This window comes from Artibeus jamaicensis, unplaced genomic scaffold, assembly GCF_021234435.1.
Source record: "Artibeus jamaicensis isolate MK-2021 breed Jamaican fruit bat unplaced genomic scaffold, CSHL_Jam_final scaffold_1964, whole genome shotgun sequence".
Lineage (NCBI taxonomy): Eukaryota > Metazoa > Chordata > Mammalia > Chiroptera > Phyllostomidae > Artibeus > Artibeus jamaicensis.
The window spans coordinates 1,325,077-1,347,780 of NW_026522030.1; the positions used below are offsets into that span (position 1 = coordinate 1,325,077).

General features: G+C 36.8%; 1 protein-coding gene across 2 annotated transcripts in view; it reads left to right on the top strand.

Moving 5' to 3' along the window:
* Nucleotides 1-5,803: 5,803 nt before the first annotated feature.
* The window catches only part of C5 (complement C5), a 92,054-nt gene continuing 75,153 nt past the window's right edge, over nucleotides 5,804-22,704 (top strand). For both annotated transcript variants that reach the window (XM_053656159.1, XM_053656160.1), the window contains exons 1-5: nucleotides 5,804-5,943; nucleotides 10,460-10,652; nucleotides 12,882-13,044; nucleotides 16,717-16,787; nucleotides 20,669-20,760. In XM_053656159.1, the coding sequence (XP_053512134.1) occupies nucleotides 5,879-5,943; nucleotides 10,460-10,652; nucleotides 12,882-13,044; nucleotides 16,717-16,787; nucleotides 20,669-20,760 (584 nt within the window). In that variant the 5' untranslated portion in view covers nucleotides 5,804-5,878. The remainder of the gene's footprint in view (nucleotides 5,944-10,459; nucleotides 10,653-12,881; nucleotides 13,045-16,716; nucleotides 16,788-20,668; nucleotides 20,761-22,704) is intronic.

The following is a 22,704-nucleotide window of genomic DNA, read 5'->3' on the forward strand; positions in this document are numbered from 1 at the left end:
AAGAAGGCAAGGCAGGTATTGTTATCTCCAGGAAGTGAAGAAGCTAATTCTCAAAAGAAACATAAAATGGGAATTCAGAATTTCCCATGCCAAGGCAGCCCGGTTAGCTAGCGTGGGCTGTGGGCTCCAATTATTCCAGCCCGCTCGGGCATGCTGTTCAGTTAGGAGCAGCAGGTGGCGCTTTCCCGTCGGCCTGGGAGCCTGCTGTTGTTAAAGAAGCTGAAGTACACTTGCACGTTAAAGCACACGTGCTGATGACCGCGCAGCAAGTCCCCGTTGGTGGTGGCAGTGAATGCAGCCACCAACTTCATGAGAGTCGCATCTTTAGAAAAACAATTATATTAACATATCAGTTAACTATTACTGTGTTTAAAAAATTATCCCTAAACTTAGTGGGTTGAAATAACAACAAACATTAATTATCTTCACAGTTTTTATGGGCAGAAATTCAGGAAGGGCTTAGCTGGGTTATTCTGGCTTGGGGGGTCTCTCCTCCATTTTCAGTCATGATGTTAGCCGGGCTGTGGTCACCTACAGGCAGGGCTGGGGCTGGAGGGTTTACCTCCTTGGTGGCTGGCTCACAAGCTTAGGGCAGGAGGTCCCTAAGGCCTTTCCATACAGGCCTCTCCCTAGGCTGCTTGAATGTCCTTACCTCAAGGTGGCTCATTTCCCTCAGAGCGGGCAACCCGAGAGAGAGCAAGGTGGGAACAGCAATGTCTTGTATGACCCCACCTCGGAAGTCACACACCTTTACATTCGCTTTATTGGTCAAATGGACCAACCCCTCATACCCGGCATGGGAGGGGATGATACAAAGAAATAAATACCAGGGAGATCGACATGGAGGGCTGTCTCGGAGACTGGCTACCATATTTAGCCACTGGATCGGTGGCTGCCTATGGATGAGTAGTAGCTGTTGGAATTAGATAAGAGAACTCACGGTGAACAAGAAGTAAGGTGGTCTGAAAAAGTGTGGGGCACTGGAGTCAAAGAGGGCCTTAATGGGCTCAGCTTGATCTGTTACAAGGTGTAGGATGTGGAGAGAATAACCCTAAGTGAGGTTATAAAGGTGAGAGACAAAAGGAGGGTGGGCCCTTTCATTTGGTGACTCTTTTCTCTGAAGAAAATGTATCCAACTGCGTTCTATCATCAACACTCGGTTTTCTTTTTTGGTCTCAATATTTCCTACTTCCTCCACACCCTCTACTCAGAAATCCTCTCCTGTCCCATTAATGATTTATAATATGAAGTGGCCTTTTAGAACATGCTATTCTAAGCCACTACCCTGGTGACTTACAAGAATAGTTTGAACAACAGCTTTCTTCTTTATCGTTCTTCAGTTACCATTTGGGACTTAGAAATACAAATTCGTCCACCCTTGGATCTGAAGCACTGTGTTCTCTGCCTCTTCTCTTTCGTGTTTTCAGGTAATCTCCCCCATCTGCCATTTGCCTGGTTGCCATTTTAGCCAGTCTTACCTCATCACCCTGTGAGAAAGATAAAATCAGACATGAGTCAGCCTAAGTTCTTCACTTACACTTATTTCTATCTTGTACCTTTGTCCTTTGCCAGAATGTAAAGTGGTATATAAACAAGAGTGAAAATGTGTGAACCAGGCTACAAATTCTTCAAGAGTTTTTAAAATGGAGAATCGACTACAGAAAAAGTAGCTGGAGAAGGTATTATAGGGAAGGTAAGACTTCAGCCTGGCTTGGTATCTCTCTCTCTTTTTCCTAATGATCCCAACACAAGTTCCCATCTCTGCAATTTACTAGTTGTGTTCCCTGAGACACATCACTATATTTCTCTGAGGCTCAATTTTTTCCTCAGTCATCTGAGGGTAATAACATCCTTCAGATTGGTTGCGAAGATTAAAGACAGTTTATGGAAGTTAATCATTGCAGTAACTGATACATGTTAGGAGTTAATATGTATGTTATCATTATGTGGATAAGATCAATAAAAGTTGGGCCAATGTCCTCCTCGTATAGCACATGTTAAAATGCACTGGAGTTTGTAGGTCTTGTTGAGATGGTGAATTAACATTTATGACTTTTTTTGGAATTACTACACCAATCCCTGGGAGGTAAGAAAATGCTTCAACAACATCTTGCATAACAGTCAGAGTGAGGAGGACCTTTTACAGTTTATGAGATAAAAAGGTAAAGTACACATAATCTGCTAACGGCAATTGATGCCATAAAGGAGAGAAAAAAAATTCAGTGCCCTCCAAAAAAGACCTGGTCTGTGGGAACCTTTTGGTGCTCCTTTGCTCACTAAGAATAGCAGACTGTCAAGATATAGCAATTGGACTTTTAAGAGGTCAGTCATCTAACCCCAGACTTTTCATTGACAGTAAAACAGAGAAACAAAAGAAGTGGATGCAAAATTCTGCTGGGCTCAACGAGAAAGACGTTCTTCCATCCTAAGAGTCATGAGACTCCTAAGCAGGCAGGAAGAACTGTATTAAATACTGATTGCTACAATCCTATACACATGTTAAAAATAAAGAGTAGATGATGATGAATATGTCTTAAACCTGTAATAATAATAGTGAACATTTTCAGATTCATGCTATTTCAGGTTCAAGTCAGGGCCAAGGACTTTATGCATGTTTCATTTTATCTCCCATCAGCTCTATGAGGCGTCTTATTATTTGATTTCACAGATGACAAAATTGAGGTTCCAAGGTTTCAGTAAGTTGTCCAAGATCACATAGCAAGTTAGAGCCAGAATTTGAATTCAAGCTTGCCTCACTCCAAACCATACTTTTTAAAAAATGAAATATTTCAAACTTTTAGGAAAGTAGAGACTAACCTATCAAATACCAGTATGGCTACCACTAGCTTTACTGAATTATTTGTGAGATAGCGCTAAACTGACTTCAAATGTTCCTTTAAAACAAGGCAATGGATAGAGGGGAAGTACTCTGTATACCTCTACCTCCCAATTCTCTATTCCCTTCTGAGATAAAACTACTGTCCTGATTTAGTATTTACTTTTCACCACCATAGTTTTACATTATTACTACCAATGTAAATATCTATAGACAATAACATTGCCCTGTATGTTTTTAAACTTACGTAAATTCTATCATGCTCTATGTGTGATTCTGTAAGCTTGTTTTGTCAGCCAACACTGCATTCCATTATATGCATATACAAAGTGTATTTGTAGTTTTTCTCTTGTTTCAGGTTGCTGCCAAATTTTTGCTCTCAACAAATAATGCTACAAAGAGCATTTCTACACTAGTCTTCTTAGGCATAAGTGTAAAATTTTTTCTGGAATACATACCTGGAGATTTCACTTTTCCATTTTTCTCTACCAGGCCTCTGCAGTCTGTGTGAATTCCTGATGGGATTCCTGTTGGAATACCAGGGTCTTGGATGTGAGATAAAAGTACAGGATTGTGAAGTCACTTGGAAGAGGAATTTTAATTTGCAGCTAAAGCAGTGGCTCTTGGGCAGAAGGTAAGAAGAGAGTGGTTTCCCCTTCCACCTCATCAGCTGACAAACTAATTTCAAGCTGGACTTAGGGGTGTTGGTAGAGGGAAGTAACATGAATGGTCCAGGTGAAACAAGAACACTTGGAAGATGTTGTCCAGTGCTTTAAATCAATGTTTTTTAAACCATGTGTCTGAGGACCCCGGGCTTCCCATTGAGCCTCCTCAGGGACCACCTGGGGATGCCTGTCAGCGAGACAGGCAAACAGCAGGGCTGCCCCACACTGTTTTACACACGTTTTGTGTAAGATTTTGTTTCAATAAACTTTTTTGTAGCTCAATGGCTTTTAAAATTTATATAAATATACAGGAAGACAAGTGACTAACGAGAGATAGATACTTATAAGATGCCCAGCTGGGTATAGTTTATGCCCCAAATTCCCTTTCATTCAGTGTTATGGTCAGAAAACTGAGTGCACTGCATTCAGCAGTGCTGGTAGCAGTAACCATATGTAAACCATGTTTCTGATAACACACCAATTAAGGATGTAAGCAGACTAATACTAGTAGTAATAGTACTTGGTTGACCGGTTGTTCTAGGAGCACCTTTATGTGATGGTGACTTCAGAGAGTAATAACAAGTAATTCAGCTTCTTGTTTGCGATGAGAAGGGGAACATTGAGGCTGGAGAATCAGGTGGGACCCAGATCAGGAGGTGGCCTTATAAACCAAGTGGAATCATTTGGGCTCAATCCTAAGGGTAGAATTGAGGCAGCATTAGCAGGAATTTCAAGTGACAACCAAAGTTTCTGCCAGACCTCGCTTATCCTCTTTTAGAGATGCAGGTTTATGTAAAAGCCAAAAACTCCCCAAAGGAACAGTTTAAAATGTAAAGAAGAATCCATCTCGTAGCCATGTTTAAAAGGCAGATGGAAATGTCAGTAGAATGTCGTTGAGAATCTGTGAATTGTTGAACTTCGGTTCTACAAAGGACCTTTGAGATCCATCATTTTTTGAAAAGTTTTCTACCAGAAAATCCAATATCACTTATCAATATTGACTTTATAATACCAGCCAATAAACTTGAGCTTAACATACAATTTTATCCATGAAATTTGAGTATTCTCACTTTCTCCTAATATCTCTTCCCGAAAATGATGGCAAGAGTACTTTGTTTGTTTTAACTTGACCCATCTTTCACAACCCAGTTTAATCATTTTACAGGTTTTATTTTGAAACAAGTGGGCTAGATGGTCAAACAATGGTGGCATAGTTTTACCATTTTAATAACGTATGCATGAGACGTCTTCAGTGAAATTTGTGTATCAAATTTCCTTTGTGTGCCTTTTTTCCCTAATGAATTCCGTACTAAAGTATTGGTAAAATAGAAACTTATAAATTCAAAGCAAGGAATACCAATGTGATGATAAAACGTCTGAATTATAGAATAATGTTTAGAGAAATCTGTTTTATTATTTTAAAACAGGGGACTTAATTATGTACTAAGGTAGACGTGAGTGCTAATAAAAGAAAAGTAGTAAAGAAAAAGTTTTCTAGTAAACATAAAACATCATAAAATCTTAAAGGTAAAATTGTATTTTACTCTAAATTAATTACTAGACTCATTTGTTATAGAAGGTTTTGGTTTTCTTGAGCTTTTATGTTAAGATCCTCACTGAAAAGTATAACATGAGTTTATTTCTTAGAAAAGAAAGATATTCTTGTCTGAATGGATATAAATTTTGTATCTGTGGTGTATGAATTAATAGTTATTCAAGGATATTCATTCCCTACTAAATTCTAAAGTATTTGACTAGTTACTTATTTTCTAAAGAAAGATGCTGTCAGGCTCAACATGCTGTTTTCTTTCATGGCCTGTCACAATCTCTCCTCTACCTAATATTCAGCTTCTTCTCTATACTGGGAGAGACCAAGGAACTGTTCCATAGACCTCCTTTGCAGATTCAGCTTACCCTTAGGCCATTGCCAGTGCCAACAACCCTATTGCTCAGGACTTCTCTAGAAAGACTACGGTAGTGAGTCCTGTCTAAACCAAATGCTCACAGACAATATAAGGTCAGAGTAGTTGCCCTGGTCAGGAGAGCAAAGGCCAAAGGCAATGCGACCTACTGGTTTCTTGTTTCAAGTTTCTCCTTGTAGTGCCAAACTTTCATGTTAGAATTCCTTTATTTGTTTTCACTGGAATTAATTCTCTAGGTATAAATCCCTGTACAATATCTCCCACCATCATATCTGGGCATTAAAGGTCGTTTCCGTTCCCGTATTATTTTTCCTACTTAGAAGTCCCTCTTTCTGAGGTTAATAATTAACCAGTAAACCAATTTACTCAAATTCTTTAAGCTTGGTTCATTTAAAAGGAGAGTAAATTCAAAAAGATTATACCCTTATACCCCTGGTTTACTGCAGTCTCCAGCCATGGGCCTTTGGGGCATACTTTGTTTTTTAATCTTCCTGGGGAAAAGTTGGGGACAGGAACAAACGTAAGTAAAAGAACCCATCTTTATTTTTCAACATATCTTAGTTGTGGTGAGTGAAAAGTAAATTCAATTATCTTTGTTCATTTGAAAATTATACTTTTGAGAATACCAAGTAAATAGTCTCATCTCTGAAGGAGAAAGTCATGTAAGTATTTTGATATGATGAATAGCTAAATAACATGGCAGCTTTTATGGGGTAGTTATTTTATTACAGAAGTGATTATTCAAATTCCTCTTTGAAAAAACAATATAAACTCTAGATAACAAACATTCTTGTCATTTATTGCTTACTTATATTTAGTAAGCAATCATTTTCTCTGTGCATCATTTTCTTAGTGCATCGTTTTCTCTGTGTTTTCTATATACTGCACATAATAAAGCAATGGTTACTTGGGGGTTAATTCTAATATAGTGATTTGAAAAACGTGTTGTAATTACTTTTATGTTTATGAGCTCATTCTTCACAGTGTTTAGTGTTATTATTAAAATACTGTGCATTAAAAAAATACTGTGTGTTTTAAATTGTGTCTTAAAATAGTGGGCTCATATTTAGAAATAACATTATTACCAGACAGGAACCAGCCTGGAGCATGTCTTCCTCAGGCTGGCCTCTGGTTTATGAGTTGACTTTGAATAGGAAAGATTTCACAACACAAGTCCAGGTGATTTTAATAATACATTTATTAAGGTTGGGAACAGTGAAACAAAGGAAGGACTTAAGATAGAAGTAGCAGGAGAGAGCCTGGGCAGTACTCTGCTGGCTCCCTAGAACAGTTAAAGGAAAGGAGTAAGCCAAAATGGTATTTTGCTATTAACTCACCTGGAAGTCAGGAAAAGGGGGCCTTGGAGACAGGATCAGGGCGTAAGCCTGGGTTGAGTTGCTGCTGCCCACTGCTCACCTTGTTGAAAGTCTCCTTAGGACACTTAGAATTTAGGAGGAAACAAAATGTTCATGCCCAGGAAGGGGGATCAGTGTGCCCTAGGGTGAGCCGGTGCTACCTCTTCATTCTGAGGGCTTTTTATCTTTTTTCCTGTCGGTAAGATTTGTAAGAGGGGGCTTTAGCAGAATTACTCAATCGTTTTTCAGTTGCATTCTGTAAATATGCTGACGTATCACAATGAGCATGTAGGGGCTTTGGAAATACTTTTTGGTCCAGCTTTTAATGGAGTTTTTGTTATCTGTTCCCTGACTTCGTTTGTCCTTGGCACAAATGACATTAATCAGCTCTTTGTTCTTTATTTCCCAGGCAAGGAAGATTTTCGCTATGTATTCTCTGGTTAGGGAGGAGAGATAAAAGCCACTCACTCTTAAGTGTCCTTGGTTAGAGGAGATAAATTCTTGCTGGCTGTAAGTTGCTTACACTGTTTGGTTTTCTTATCTCAGTTTCCCCATCCTACTTGCCCAGGAATTTTCCTAGTTTCTTACTATCCCGCCTTAACATTCTTGAAAAGGCACTGAAGAGTATCTAGTGAAACCTGCTCATTTCCCATATGAGGGTAAGTGCAGACAGAGGAGGTGACTTGCCAAAGGTCATGCTGCTGAAGAGAGACAGAAGCTGGGCTAGTATGGAGGACTCCTCTTTACTATTTCAGTTTTTCTCCAGTTTGTCATAAATGTATACATATAAATATATAAATTGTGAACATAAATGTATACTTAGAATGTCATAAACCTGATTTTCTTACATTGCTACACTCACCCCAGTACCTTTAGTAGTTTTTATTTATTCCTGTTTGAAAGACAAGTGGCTGCAGTTCAAAGAGATTGAGCTTAAGTTGTACAACTAGGACTATAACTAGAACCTAGGTCCCCTGATTCTGAATTGTTTCTACTACATTTGTACTTGCTCTTAATAAACATTGCCTTTCCTTCTCTCAAAAAAGTGAAAGTGTAGCATTTATAATGTGAACAATTAATAAATTTAATTAACTGATTGATTCAGTAAAAATTTATTGAGTGCCTACCATGTGATAGGCACTGGGGATATAGTAGGTGGTACAGAGCTTGCATCTAGTGGGAGAAGCAAATAATGAATGAGTGAATTAACCAGTGAATGAGTGAATGAATGAGCCAATGAATGAATGAATAAATAAACTCAGGTAGTTATTAATGCCAGGAAAGAAAAAAGTAGAGTAGTAGAATAAAGAAATGATGGGGCACTGTTTAAAAATGTGGACAGATAAGTCCTTTAAAGCACTCATACAGAGCTTGAAAGAGGCAAGGGAGCAAGCTTTGCAAATATCTGGGGAAACATTTCAGGTAGAGGCTAAAGTGACATTTTTGTCCCCCTGCAAGCTCAGTGGCCTATTCCTCTGCAACTATTGAAAGAAAATAAGAAAAGTATGAAATTCTTTAGATTAGATTGTGCTACTGATAAATCAGCAAGGACCAAAGTCTGTATGAAGAGTGGTCCCAGAGCAATCTTTTAGGGACTTGGAAACTGAATAATTTATGTTTCATCACCACTACCATATTCACAATTTAAAATTAAAACAATCTTAAACCAAAAATATAAAAGTTCTAAGTATACTGAAATTAAAATACTTCCCTCCCCCAGATTAGCAAAAGTGTAAATTCAGTGTAGTACAGCAATTGAAAGTGTCAATTCAGGAAACAGGATGTTTGGGATCAGTTCCTAATTCTGTAACTTATAAACTGTGTGACCTTAGGCAAGTTAATTATCTGTTTTCTCATCTGTAAAATGGGTTAATAATAAGCCCTTCCTCACAGAGTGGTTGTAGCACCACAGTGAGTTTATAAAGTGCTTAAAACTGTGCTGAACACATTGCAAAGTCTCTGTAAATGTATCTTATTATCATCAAAGCTAAAGTTTTCTCATGTTCTGCCATTCCTGGATAAGCACATGGGGAAATCAGATGATGCTTGGAAATCCGGAGGTCCTTTCCTCTCTTTCACAATTTGCCTGCAAATGGTTCCAAATTAGTTGTCATATAGAACTGCCAAGTGCTTTAAAGGATTTAATTGCTCCCAAATGAATTTCATTGTTTTTAAAGACTTAGTGATTTGAAAAGATTTATTAAATGTCAAAATGTTGACAGGAGCCTACGATAAGTCTACCTGTTGTCATGATGGGCTAACTGTTCGGCCTCTTGAATTAGGCAATCATTATGACCTTTGGGTTGAAACACTTTTTTTTCTGTGTCATAGCATAAGTACAACAGCTCTCACTATTCAAATGATACACTTTGTGATAATATAATTAATAACCTAGATTATATTTGTAGGTTTTCTTTTAATAAACAATGAAAAAGCCCTGGCTTGTGTAGCTCAGTGGATGGAGTGTGGGCCTGGGAACCAAACAACCACAGTTCCATTCCCAGTCAGGGCACATGCCTGGGTTACAGGCCAGTTCCCAGCAGGAAATGCACAAGAGGCAACCATACATTGATATTTCTCTCCCTCTCTCCTTCCCTTCCCCTCTAAAGATAAATAAATAAAATCTTTAAAACAATGAAAAAAATCACACATTTAAAAATTTCATTTCAAAAAACATATAGATTCATTTTCATTCTTGTATAAATCACATGCAAAACCAAACTCCGGGAACAGCCTGCGGCTGTGAACAAAGCTTGTAACTTTGACCTCAATTTAACCCATGACAACAAAGAGAGACCTGAGTATCAAGTCCTTACTTATTCTAAGTCAGGTGACTTTAGTCAAATTAACTTCTTATCACTTGTATGATAAGAAAACAATAGTACCTAGTCATTGGGCTGATGTAAAGATTGAAAGACTTACAAAGCGCTCCTATTCACTCTCACACATAAGTATTCATCACTGTTGTTATTATTGTATGATAATAATCACTTGCTGTCTAAGGTTCCAGAACTACTTCAATTTTCTAATGCATTCCCCCAAGATCACTTTTATTCTAGCCTTTTAAAAAATCTACTCACTAGTATAACAAATATTTGTAAGGTTATTTCCTTTCTAATAATTTAGTGAAATTAATGAACCTTAACATTTACTGAGTACTAAGCATGCTAAGTGCTTTCATTTATGTAGTCTCATTTCATCCTTACCTCAGCCTGGTAAAGAAGGTAATATTTTCACGGTTATTGAGGTCTCAGAGAAGGGTCAGTGATTCATCATGGTAACTCAGGCAGTAGATGGCACAGCTAGAATTGAATCACTGGTTACTATGTTGTTTTTTTAGTTCATTGGGTCAAAGTAGTGATCCTCTGTACATGTTGTAGTCAACATCGTTAAGTCTTCCTGTGCTGCAGTAGCTCAGGGAAGGTACTAGTACTGCCTTTCTAAATGTTCAATAAATTTCCAGTGCTATTTTTCATCCTAATTTCAAGCTATTTCTTCCTTCTTAGAAACTATGTTGAAATTAGCATAGCTCACAAATAAATTTTAATTAAAATTATTTTTCAGTTGAGAAAATGTGCCTATTTTAAATTGAATATATCAAGTGAGATAAAAAATCAGAAACTTAACAACATATGTTATATAGAGCTAGTTACTAATCCTTCTCTTTTCCTGTTTCAACAGGTATGTCATATCAGCACCAAAAGTACTTCGTGTTGGAGCATCTGAAAATATTGTAATTCAAGTTTATGGATACACTGAAGCATTTGATGCAGTAATCTCCATTAAAAGTTACCCTGGTAAAGAATTTAGTTATGCTTCGGAACCTGTTACTTTATCCACAGAAAATAAATTCCAAAACTCTGCAATCTTAACAGTATGTATTTGTCCTTTATTTTCTTTATATATATATATATATATAGAATATCCTCAATAAAATGTGTTCAGAGTTTGAATATTGAAAACATAGAGACTTGGTCATTTATACCATTATACTTCTGCGATTGTTCGCTAATGTATGTCAGTCACTAATTATAACGTGAAGGGAACAGAAAACTCTAACTAGGAGAGTTGTGTCTGTTTTTTGAGCAATGCATGTAAATTGTAACATTCTTATTAGAAAATAAAATTGTACTGATACGCAAATATTTGAAAATGAATTGAGAATACTTATTTTCTGTCAAAATTATCATTATAAAGAAAGAAAAATATGAATATGCATGTTGATCTGTAATGCATTGCCTACAGGAAGCCTTGGGTGCTATTGAACATTTGTTTGTTTAAATGCTAATATTCTACAATTATAGTTTCTAAGAATAAATTATTGATTACTGAAAATAGCTCTCATTTACAACTTGTGGTTAATAGGAAGAAACAACCTTGATCAAATAACTTTTTCTTCTATTAAGATATTATAGTGTAGCAAGGTCAGAAACCCATTTCTCATTAAAAAGTTCTAATAACTAAAAATAATTTTCCATACTTAGTATTTATTCACCCAAGTGAATGAATACATATAATGAAATATTATTTTAAATTCTAAGAAATTAAAATTTGAAATTTTATAGTTTAAAATTATAATTATATTGATTTTTAACATTTTTAGTTTATTTTGATTTTAGAATTATATAGAAGTCATAGACATAAGATTATATCTAGTTTTAGGTTTGTACATATTTAAGTAACATTGTAATCAAAATAATAAAGGAGGACCTCCTTTTGTCCATTAAAAGAGGTAATATATATATACTCATATTATTCAGTTTTGAGAAATTGATCTAAATAAATTCAACCAAATGTAGGAATTCTTTTATTAGTGTTTTTGGTGGTATATACTCTAATTAATCTCTTAACAAATATTTACACTTATTAGGGTTTATTAAGAATTAAACTTCAAAAAAAAATTAAACTTCATCTCCCAAAAGTATTATTTTCAGCAGACACTTACCTTATGTGACTCAAGGTAGCCACTAGCCACATGCAGTTGTTAGTTTTCTATTTAAATCAATCAGATTTAATGAAAATAAAAAATTTAGTTCCTCAGTCATGTGAACCACATATCAAGTGCTCCAATAGCCACATGTGACTGGTGGCCATGGCACTGGATGGCAGAGATAATAAAACATTTTCATTGTCACAGAGAGCTCTGTTTGAACAGTGCCAACTTAGATGGTTAATTGGAAAAATAGGTGATTAAGGTGGAGAAATCACAAAAATTGATGCATATCTTAAGCATTTAATTTTACCTTAACATTATAATGTAGCTTTATTTGCCAGTTGTTTGATACTGTGCCAAGGTCTTGTCTTTAAGTGCAGGCCCACTGACTGGAACGTCAAATCTTACTTAGTAGGTGTCCTACCTTTAACACATCATCTTTGTTCTACAGTTTATGTTTCTTTAAAGGGGAGAAAGAACTTAAAGACGCTTGCAAAGAATCTGAGTGCAGAATCTTTACAGAGTTTTTCTGTTTTTCCAACTTTTACAGTATTCACATATCTAATTCCACAGCAGTTGATTTGAGTGATTGATTTTTATCCTGTATCCAAAGCCCAAGTTTTCAGAGAAGCAGTTATCTTTCTTTTATTACTTTTCATATAACATGCCATATAAAGCAGATATAAATTTGCCATATATGTCATTTAAATGCCATATAAATTTGCATAACATGCCATATAAAGCAGATAATTACAATCACTTATGCATTTTGGAAAGTGCGCAGCTCAACCAGTGGGAGCAGAAGGATGTAGCTGTGATGCAGTGTGCTGCCCACCAGTCAAGGTGTCGAGGGGAGGGAATGGAGGCCATGGGCTAACCCAGCAAGCTGAGGAACTGAAAGTTTATGAAGACAGCTTCTGTAGCTTAAATAGTTTTTATTAGATGCCTATGGTATTTAGAAAACACTTTACATTTTGGTTAAGGTATTTAACACTGAAGGGCTTTGGGCAAAATTTATTTACTATTCTGGCTCCCCTAGTACTTTTTAAATGATTTAAATGCACACACTTATTTTTTCTTCTAATGAGATTACAGTGGTATGTAGAAAGCCAACATGTTTTATAACCTTAACATTAATATACTCTTTTTTGTCAACATTTTCTGTTACAGATACAACCCAAACAGTTGTCTGGAAGACAAAATGTGGTTTCACATGTGTATTTGGAAGTTGTATCAAAGCATTTTTCAAAATCAAAAAAAATGCCAATAAGCAAGGACAATGGATATCTCTTCATTCAAACAGATAAGCCTGTTTACACTCCAGAACAGTCAGGTAGAGTATAAGATGCTTCTTTCCCTGGGGAGCACAACTGACTCTGTACCATAGAGCTTTTCAACACTTGAAATTAACTGGAGACAGGTTTTCAATTTGTTTAAAAGAGTCTCAATTCCCAATGACTTTTACACTTATAAATACCATGGTAATTTTAAATGTAGAAGGTAATTGCTAAATAAACAATCAAAATTAAAATTTGATTTTAAATGCATAGGTAAATTGCAAAATCAACAATTGCATAATCTGACTCATCAGTTATTTCCACAAAGAAAAGTGTTTTTTAAAAATTGTGAAATGTGTTATATTTTATTTATTAAACAAATATGAGATGTAATTGACACTATAATTTTTGCAATGGGAAAATAACTTATTATAGAGGCACATTCATTTAAAAAGTTCTGTTACTTTGGAGCTAACCCTCAAATTGAGAAAACAAATCCAACCCTAGAAGATAAGCTGTTTCAGCAAAGAATAAACTAGATTGCAGAAGTATATGAATATTATTTTTCTCAGGACAATCTACCTAAGAAAGTTTCTATTAGAATGCTATTTCATATTCATGGTTCTTCTGGGAGAGGGAAAGGGCAGGATAGCCCAAAACTCTGCGATTGAGGAATAACTGGACTTACTCTCAAAGGACCAAAAGTAAAATGCAGAAAAGTGTGAATGGTGACCAGATATGTTCAAGTGTCTGCAAGTCTTCGATTTTTTATATCTCCCTCTCATCCTCAATGACTTTTGAGCACATTGGAGATGGAATTATGAGGGAACTATATGTGGGATGGGAAGGTTATGGAGTTTTGATAATGATATCCCTGGTGAAGGACAGAGGAAGGGAGGCAGGACTGGCCAGATTCATTGAAAAACTTTTCACATGATGCCTGCTTGCCAAATGTTGGTCGATGGTGATGATGATGACAGTAGTGGGATGGAACTGGCCTGCACATTACCCTTCCAGCGGAAGCACCTGTTACGGTCAGTTGAGAAAGGCAAGTCTAGAAAGAGTGGAATATTGCTCATAGTGTGGAAAGAATATTGTTGCCAAATAGTACCATCCCTTGACTCCAGATGACTTCATCCACGAGGAGATAGTCTCTGCCTATAAAGTTTGGACCCTTTTGAACGTAATTATACCCAGAAACAAATATATCCTTGCCCTATCCTCCTTCTATTAGAGGATGCTTCATTAATTGGGGCCTGTTAACCCTGCCTACCATTTAGGGTCCCCAGTCTCTGTCCAGTAAATAGTCTGATACCCAAAACCCAGGACTTTTCTTAAGACTTTCCTTAAGAACAGACTCATATATTATTTCTCTATCAGGACTTTACTGTAAGAAGACTTGGTATCTTCCTCTATTCTAGTCATAGAGGAAAACTATAGAACTTTCCTCTAATTTCCACTAAGCAGACTCTGGAGCCAAATTGTCTGGGTTCACATCCCAGCTGAGGCCGTTACTAGCTCTGCGACCCTGTGCGAGTTACTCAGCCTCTCTGAGCCCCACTTTTCTCATTTGCAAAATGGAAATAATAATAGAATATACCTCATAAAGATGTATTAAGTGAATTCTTAAGTGTAAAGCACTTTTTAAAAAGTGCCTAGCATGGAATAAGCACTAGGAAACTGTTTTCCATTATTATTTAATCTATGGAGTAACACAAAGCCATATGTACACAGATGAAAAAGAATTACTTAAAAGTAATTCTTTTAAAATTGGTTGAATCTTGCTATTTGTAGTTCTAATGTCTTGATGCACACATTTAATCTGAAGATTCTTGAGGGATTTTTAGTATAAGCATCTTTAGGATAAAGGCTTAAATCTTCAAGGCTTTATAGGATAAAGGACTTCAGAATATGGGCCCAAATACTTCAAATTCATACAGGCTGTGTCCTGCCTTCCCCTGTAGCTTCATCATCCACCATGCTGCACCTAGTCTGTGGACACCAGCTAAACTGACCTCTTTTCTGGTGCTTGCTCACACCATTTTCCCAACTATGTTAAGGATGGGATGGACCTCTGTCTGCTACATTCATGACCCTCCATTGCCTTATTATTTCCTACTCAGCCATTACCATCTCAAAGAAGGCAGCCCTGACAGCACTACCAGAAAGCCAGGAAGTGTCCTTTGTAGCACCTTCCGTCCCCAGATTTTTACACGTACTTGTGTGATCACGTATTTGTCTCTCCTCCTCGGCTCCATTACAAGACTTCCGTGCCCGATTTGTTTCCCCGCGCATCTCTGTGCCCAGCAGAGTGCCTCATGTGGAAGGCACTTAATATCTTCTTTAAAATTCAAAGCCATTATCTTTGGCACAAAAATTTATTGATCTTGCCTCTGATATACCATTGCTCTGAAGACATGATTAATTTTCTAACCTAAAGACAAACTGGCTAGAAAGTAGACATGTAGTAGCCATAGAAATAATAATAAAATAGAAATTATAATCATTTGTTGATTAGTTATTATGTGTCAGGCCTGTGCAAAAACTTTGTCTCAGTTTAGTTCTCACAACACTATGAAGCAAATATTAGCAGCCCCATTCTACAGAGGAGGGCGTTAAGATTTAGAGGGATTAAGTATTATGCTTAGGATCACACTAAGAAGTGGCAGAGGCAGGAGTGAAACCACAGTTTTGGACTCCAGGGCCTGAGCTTTTGTAGTACTCTGCCCATGGTAAACATCCCGGTGGTGCTCAGGCCTGGGCCAGGAATGTTCATAAGGCAGAAGGGAGAATTTGAGGTTGGAGGTAGGACTGAGCGTAAGGGTAGAGCAAAGCTGGGGGGATTTACTGAATATTTTGCTTTAATCCTATGGTCGTAATGAAACCAGCTGCAGAGATATTAATTGGCTTTTTATGTAGAGCTTTGCATAATATGGACTCTTGAAAAAAGGTTTATGATACCATTTCAGTTTTAGTTTATGGGCCAAGTTTTGGACATGGAATGATTTGTGTATCAGTAAAACACTATAGAAATAACAATTATGTCATTGGAACTAGATAAGGATATTTCAAACAGCTATGAGTTAAAATGTAAGCAGATATGTTTGTTTAAAAGGTGGGGAATCTAGTAATTGATAGAAAGAAATGGAAGAGAACTAATTGTTATTGAGTCACTGACATTATTCTTTTAACAATGAGAACAATTGTGTGATCTGGCTCAATAAATATAACTAAACTATACAATTCAAAGATGACTTTAGCAACAATAAGAGATAATTTGGGGTCTTGTTATAAGAGTATATAATGTCTAAATCAAACTACCTAATCTTCCATTAATCTTTAACTCTAATATGAGACAATATATTATATTCCCATATGACCATATGGTAGACATTACTATTTTGCTACTATGAGTTTCTTGATAAACAATAGCCTAATTACAGATATATGTAATTTTGTACTATACATGTGTTCCAAAAAAAGTTTGTATGTAAATATATTTTAACAAAGTGAACTGTACTTAAATTCACTAGAATTAGCTTTTTAAAGAAATCCAAAAAAATTCTTATATATCTGCAAGCTTTTTCTTTCTTTTAAAGGTGGATTTCAGTATATTGACCATGTATTGATTCACTGTAATGAGACTCATCTTTTTTAAAGATGATTGTTGTTAAAAACCAAAATACTCTTGTGTTTAGAGGTTTTGATGCTATCAATTATTCTTACAGTAAAGGTTAGAGTTTATTCACTGAATGATGACTTGAAGCCAGCCAAAAGAGAAATTGTCTTAACTTTCACAGTGAGTATGTTATTTATCTAAATAATTTAACTCATTTTTAAAATAAGATGTTATTTCATAATCCCTCCCTAATGCCAACTAATTAAAAATTCAGTAAATGGTGACTGAATACTTTCTGTGAGTATATCATTGTAGGTCTGTGCCTCTAAAATAGGCATGTGTAAAGAGCTCATGAAAATTAAATCCCAACAATTTAGGATTTTAAACGAAATCATTTAAATACATCCTTCAGATTTGTTTCTTCAAGAACATCAATCAATCACTAAGGTTGTCCAACCTTTACTATCTCTGGGCCACCCTGGAAGAAGAAGAGTTGTTTTGGTCCACACATTAAATACACAAACACTGACAAAAACTGATGAGCAAAAAAACGACGTTAAGTAAATATACGATTTTGTGTTGGGCCACAGTCATAGCCATTCTAGGCCACATGTGGCCTATGTGCTGCAGGTTAGACACCCCTGTGTGAATTAATTTAATACCTATTATGAGATTTTAAAATTTGTATAATTCAATATAAAGTATTGCAATCTATGGTACTTACACTTAAAGGAACTTGTAGTAGCTAACATACTAACGTGTGAAAATAGTACTAAATTATGAGGTAAAGGTTAGCAGTTATCAACCTTTTATCAGCCATGACACACATAAAAGATGATAGGTACAAGTGCAATAAACACCCATGGCCTTGCCCAGTTTGTGCCCCAACCCTACAAGATTTTTGTGGGGAAATAACTAACTGCTCATCTATTAACGGTAGCTGTATTGGTAATGGTCTTTCATTATAGGCTACAGCACCTTTCCTCCTACTGAAAAACAAAAACAAAACCTTTCCAAAAACACAAGGAAAAAAAGTAATGTATGAGAAAACCCTGAATCCTTTATAAATCACAAAAATCATAAACCTTTACAAACTTTTATATCCGACTATTATGAATGAATTACTTGTGAGACATCAGAGTATTTCAGGATTGTGGTTGATAACTATTGATAACATGTAAACTCCAGGAAGTCAAAGAGATCAGTGAGGCCAAGGGACACTTCAGGAAAGAAGTGAAATTGGAACTGGATCTGGAACAATGAGTAGAATTTAGATATGTGGAGAAGGAGCAGGAGGATTGCTAGAAAAGGAATGATGGACAACAAAAAGTCACAAGTGAGAGGGACAGGACAGGAAGAAAGCAATCTCATTCAAGGGCGACAGCATCCCTGGGGAGAGAAGGGTGAATAAGATTTGAAAGTTAGACCAGACCTAGAAGACTGCATAGCAGGTTGTAGGAAACTCCTGTAGATTTATTGTAGGGAAGTACAACAAAGGATGGAAGGGAAAAAAGTGTTCATTGTAGCCATGAACACTGCTACAGAGGAAGTATAGGAGTGTGGAGTAAGGGAGACCCACTCTGGGCTGCCGCAGAAGTCCGGGGCAGAGAGACGCATTGTCATATTGGCAGCAGAAGGAATGCAGAGAGAGGCCTCTCAGACTACCCAAACTAGAGGGCAAGGAGAGGAAGCAAGTAAGAATGGCGTTGACAGGAACAAGGACACTGATTTATAGAAGACACAATAAATACCAGATTCCAATGTGAATTTATTTGTTTATAACCATGGATCTGTATGGGCTGAGTTATCTTAAAGCAGAGGCCCAGGAGCTGTGAGGTTTTTTTTTTTTTTTTTTAAGATTTTATTTATTTATTTATTTTTAGAGAGATGGGAAGGGAGGGAGAAAGAGAGGGAGAGAAACATCAGTGTGTGGTTGCCTCTTGTATGCCTCCTACCGGGGACCTGGCCCACAACCCAGGCATGTGCCCTGACTGGGAATCACTTTGGCTCAGTGGCAACACTGAGCATGGACCCATGCTCAGTCCACTGAGCTACACCAGCTGGGGCTCAGGAGCTGTGAGTTCTTTTCTTGGAAACCCAAGGTTTGAGTTTAGGAGAATAGGTATACATTCGCACAGGGTCTGGCAGAAGCAACACCTGCTTAAGTGTGGTTGGTAGGGTAATAGTATGGATGTAATAATTTATAATTTTAATTTGAACATTTTACCTGTAATGTCATAGGGCATGCTTGAGTGTGATGTTATGTTACAAAACTTCATGCTTATAATTTTGTAATAAAACAGAGACATTATTTGTGCTGGACCCTGTATGTAGATACCAGAGAATAAAACTGTACTAGACAAACAAAACAAATTGTATAGTAGGACAAATGACGTTGAAGCTCAGAGGGAAGACAAAATTTGGGTGAGATTAAAGGATGATGTAATCCCTTCCTGGAATAGAACAGGTAAAGGAAGCCTTGAACTGGTCCTAATGAAAAGAATGGCCATAGGTTTTTAAAAAAATAGTGAAGAACTTCTCATGTGATATATAGCATGAGTTTAGCTATGGCAGCAGGAAGAAGGAGGAAATGAGACTAGTGCATAAACTGGCTGACTGATGTCGGAAGTCTGGGAGAGAGTAAAAAGGAGAGGCAGTGTCAGCTTGGATGCCCTTTTTCTGTCGGAAAATTCTAGTGGGATAGTGGGAAAAAGAAGACAACTTTACGTGAAAATAAATAAATAAATAAATAAATAAATAAATAAATAAATAAATCAAAAGAAGGAAGAAGAGAAAAGGAAGGAAGGAAAAAAGAAAATACTACAGAATGTGGTCAGATGCTATTTATTTCACCTCCTGCGCCCCTCTGTGGTGGAACTTCAGTGATGCGGAACCTGACACCACACAAGGAAGAATGAATGCCTGTTGTCCTGTGTAAGAGCTGTCCCAAGAAGACAGGATTGAGGAATCGGATCCCAGAGCAGTGGGGCATCAGCTTGTAGAGTGTCCTGAAAACAGTACTCAAGAAAGATCATCTTAGAAACACCATGCACAATGAATTGCAGGGATAAAGAATAGACCAGAAGATACTTAGCCTCACCTCTAATTCTTTTTCAAAATGGACCTTTGCAACTTGAGAAAAAATACCTTAAAATCCCAACCATGCCCCTGGCCAGGTAGTTCAGTTGCATGGAGCATCGTCCCATACTCCAAAAGGTTGTGGTTTTGAGCCCTGGTCAGGGCACATACCTAGGCTGTGGTTTCCACCCCCTGTCAAGGTGTATACGGGAGGCAACAGATTGATGTTTCTCTGTCTCTCCCCCTTCCTCTATCTCTAAAATCAATACACATATCCTCGGATGAGGCTTAAAAATAAATCCCAACCATGAATTTCTCAGTCACAGCATATGGTGGTCAGTTTCTGTGTTAAGACCAAAATGGACCTTTACACGTGGTCCAAAGACAATAAGAAACCTCATTTCAATAATTTTCAAACCCACACACAAAAGGAAGCTTATGGGGAAGCTTTATGAAAACTTTAAAGTTTGTTTAACTATTTTGAATGTTTTATCAAGCTCAAAAGGAATATATTGCAGCTATAAAGTATCTAGGTAATAAATGCATTCGATAGTATATTTGCTTTAAAAACTTCAAATGAACAGATAAGAAATTTAGATGCTATAAAGCCTGTAAGTCCACATTTGATTTATTATAACATCAGTTATTGTTACACTTCTTTTTTTAATTATACCACAGAGAGTTGAGTCTCATCTCTAGATAACTGAGGCTAGGATACCTGGATGCTGCTGTTTACTTTTGCGTGTGTGTGTGTGTGTGTGTGTGTGTGTGTGTGTAGGGAGATAGAGAAGGGGAAAGAGGGAGGGAAGTGGCTTAAATAAACCTTATTTATCTTCACTACATTTAAATAATCATTCTCCTTCATATTGAATTTGAAGACATGGATATTTGTTAGTAAATATTTCTGTAGATCAGAAATAATATAATCAGTTAACTTTTTAATGTGGTTTATGTGCTTTGATGTTGTTTGTTTTTATTCAAAGGATCCTGATGAATCAGGTGTTGACATTATGGAAGAAAATGATTATACTGGAATTATCTCTTTTCCTGATTTCAAGATTCCACCTAATCCTAAGTATTTAAAAATATTTTTTGATTAAGTTTTCTCTAAAAAGCATATCTAGAGCTTTTGATGGTGAGGCAGATCAAATGAAACCACCTGGTGTTAACAAAGAGTGTCAGTATAAAAGAAATGAGGAGATGCAAAATCTTTTTATTTTATTTTAATTTAATTATTTTTCAAGTACAGTTTTCTGTCTATTTCTCCCATCCCAGCCCACCCCGCCCCATGCTCCCCACCTCCCTCCCATTTCCACCCCTTTAGTTATTGTCCCTGTGTCCTTTATACTTGTTCCTCTAAATCCCTCCCATTTTTTCCCCTTAAATTCCCTCCCCTCTCCCCTCTGGTCGCTGTCCCCTTGTTCTCTATTTCAGTGTCTTTGTTTTTATTTTGCTTGCTTGTTTGTTTTGTTGTTTAGCTTCCTGTTAAAGGTGAGATCATATGGTATTTGTCTTTCAACCCCTGGCTTATTTCACTCAGCATAATGCTTTCCAGTTCCATCCATGCTGTTGCAAAGGGTAGTAGCTCCTTCTTTCTCTCTGCTGCATAGAATTCCATTGTATATATCTACCACAGTTTTTTGATCCATTCATTTACTGATGGGCGCCTAGGTTGCTTCCAATTCTTGGCTATTGTAAATTGTGCTGCTATGAACATTGTGGTGCATAGGTTCTTTGAAATTGATGTTTTAGGATTCTTAGGATATAATCCCAGCAGTGGAATTGCTGGGTCAAAAGGCAGGTCGATTTTTATTTTTCTGAGAAAATTCCATACTGTTTTCCATAATGGTTGTACCAGTCTGCAATCCCACCAACAGTGAACTAAGGTCCCCTTTTCCCCACAACCTTTCCAACATTTGTTGCTTGTCGCTTTGTTTATGATAGCCATCCTGACCCGTGTAAAGTGGTATCTCATTGTGGTTTTAATTAGGAGATGCAAAAGCTTTTAAAGAGCAGTGAGAAGCTTGACTCATTTTGGTGGTGTGGGACTTCTTAAAACGTCTTGTCAATCTGCTTTGCAGACAGAAATTAAAGTTTGGAAGAGTGAAAAATAGACCTCGGGCTTTTCGAAAAAAATCAAAACCATCAGCCTTCGCTCTTTATGGAAATCTAGTAGACTATCAGACTAAAAAGGTGGTGTAGTCCTATGTCTTGCTGCGAGAGTTATAAAAATATTACTCTTCTGGAGGCTTTTCTGCATAGGCTATGAAATTTTAAGAAAGAGGATGTTCTCAGATGTTCTTTCACTTGGCCTCATGTTAAAGGATTTAAGAATGTGTTTAAACGAAATCTAATTTAAGCAGAATCCAATGTAATAAATATTTAGTGAACACATTCCTGGTATGTGCAAAGTACAGTAGGAATGAGAGATGTAAAATAGAAATGAAGACTCCACGGTCCCTGCCCTCAAGGAGCTTAGAGTGGGCAAATAAAATAGATGTACCTAAAAATGGCTACAGTATTACTTTAAAGCAGAATCTTTTTATGGTCTTTATTGCTCCACCCTCTATAAGGGGATTTGCAGTTAATTTACTATACAGACGATCATCTAGAAACTTGGATAAAATTGGGGGAATTAAATATATCAGATAAATTTTAAATTGTATACTTTCTTGAAAATATTACATGCTTTGAAGCACAGAATTTAACCTATTTTATAACTGTTATCATTCCTCCAGCTGTTACCATTTTTTCATCTTGTGCCATTTGCTTTGTGACAGATTATGTGTCAGCCACGGTAGCCTCTCATGGCCAGGACTTTCCTGCCCCAGCTTAGAATGTGCTTCCTCTTATTCTTCATAAGGCTGGCTTCTTCCCGTTCTGTAGGACATGGGGTAAATCCTCCCCTTTCGAAGAGGTTATCCCTGGACACATGATCTAATATAGTCCCTCTCTTTCTTTTATTCCCTTGTTTATTTTCTTAGTGGTACTTATTTTAATATTGCAACTATTTATTTAG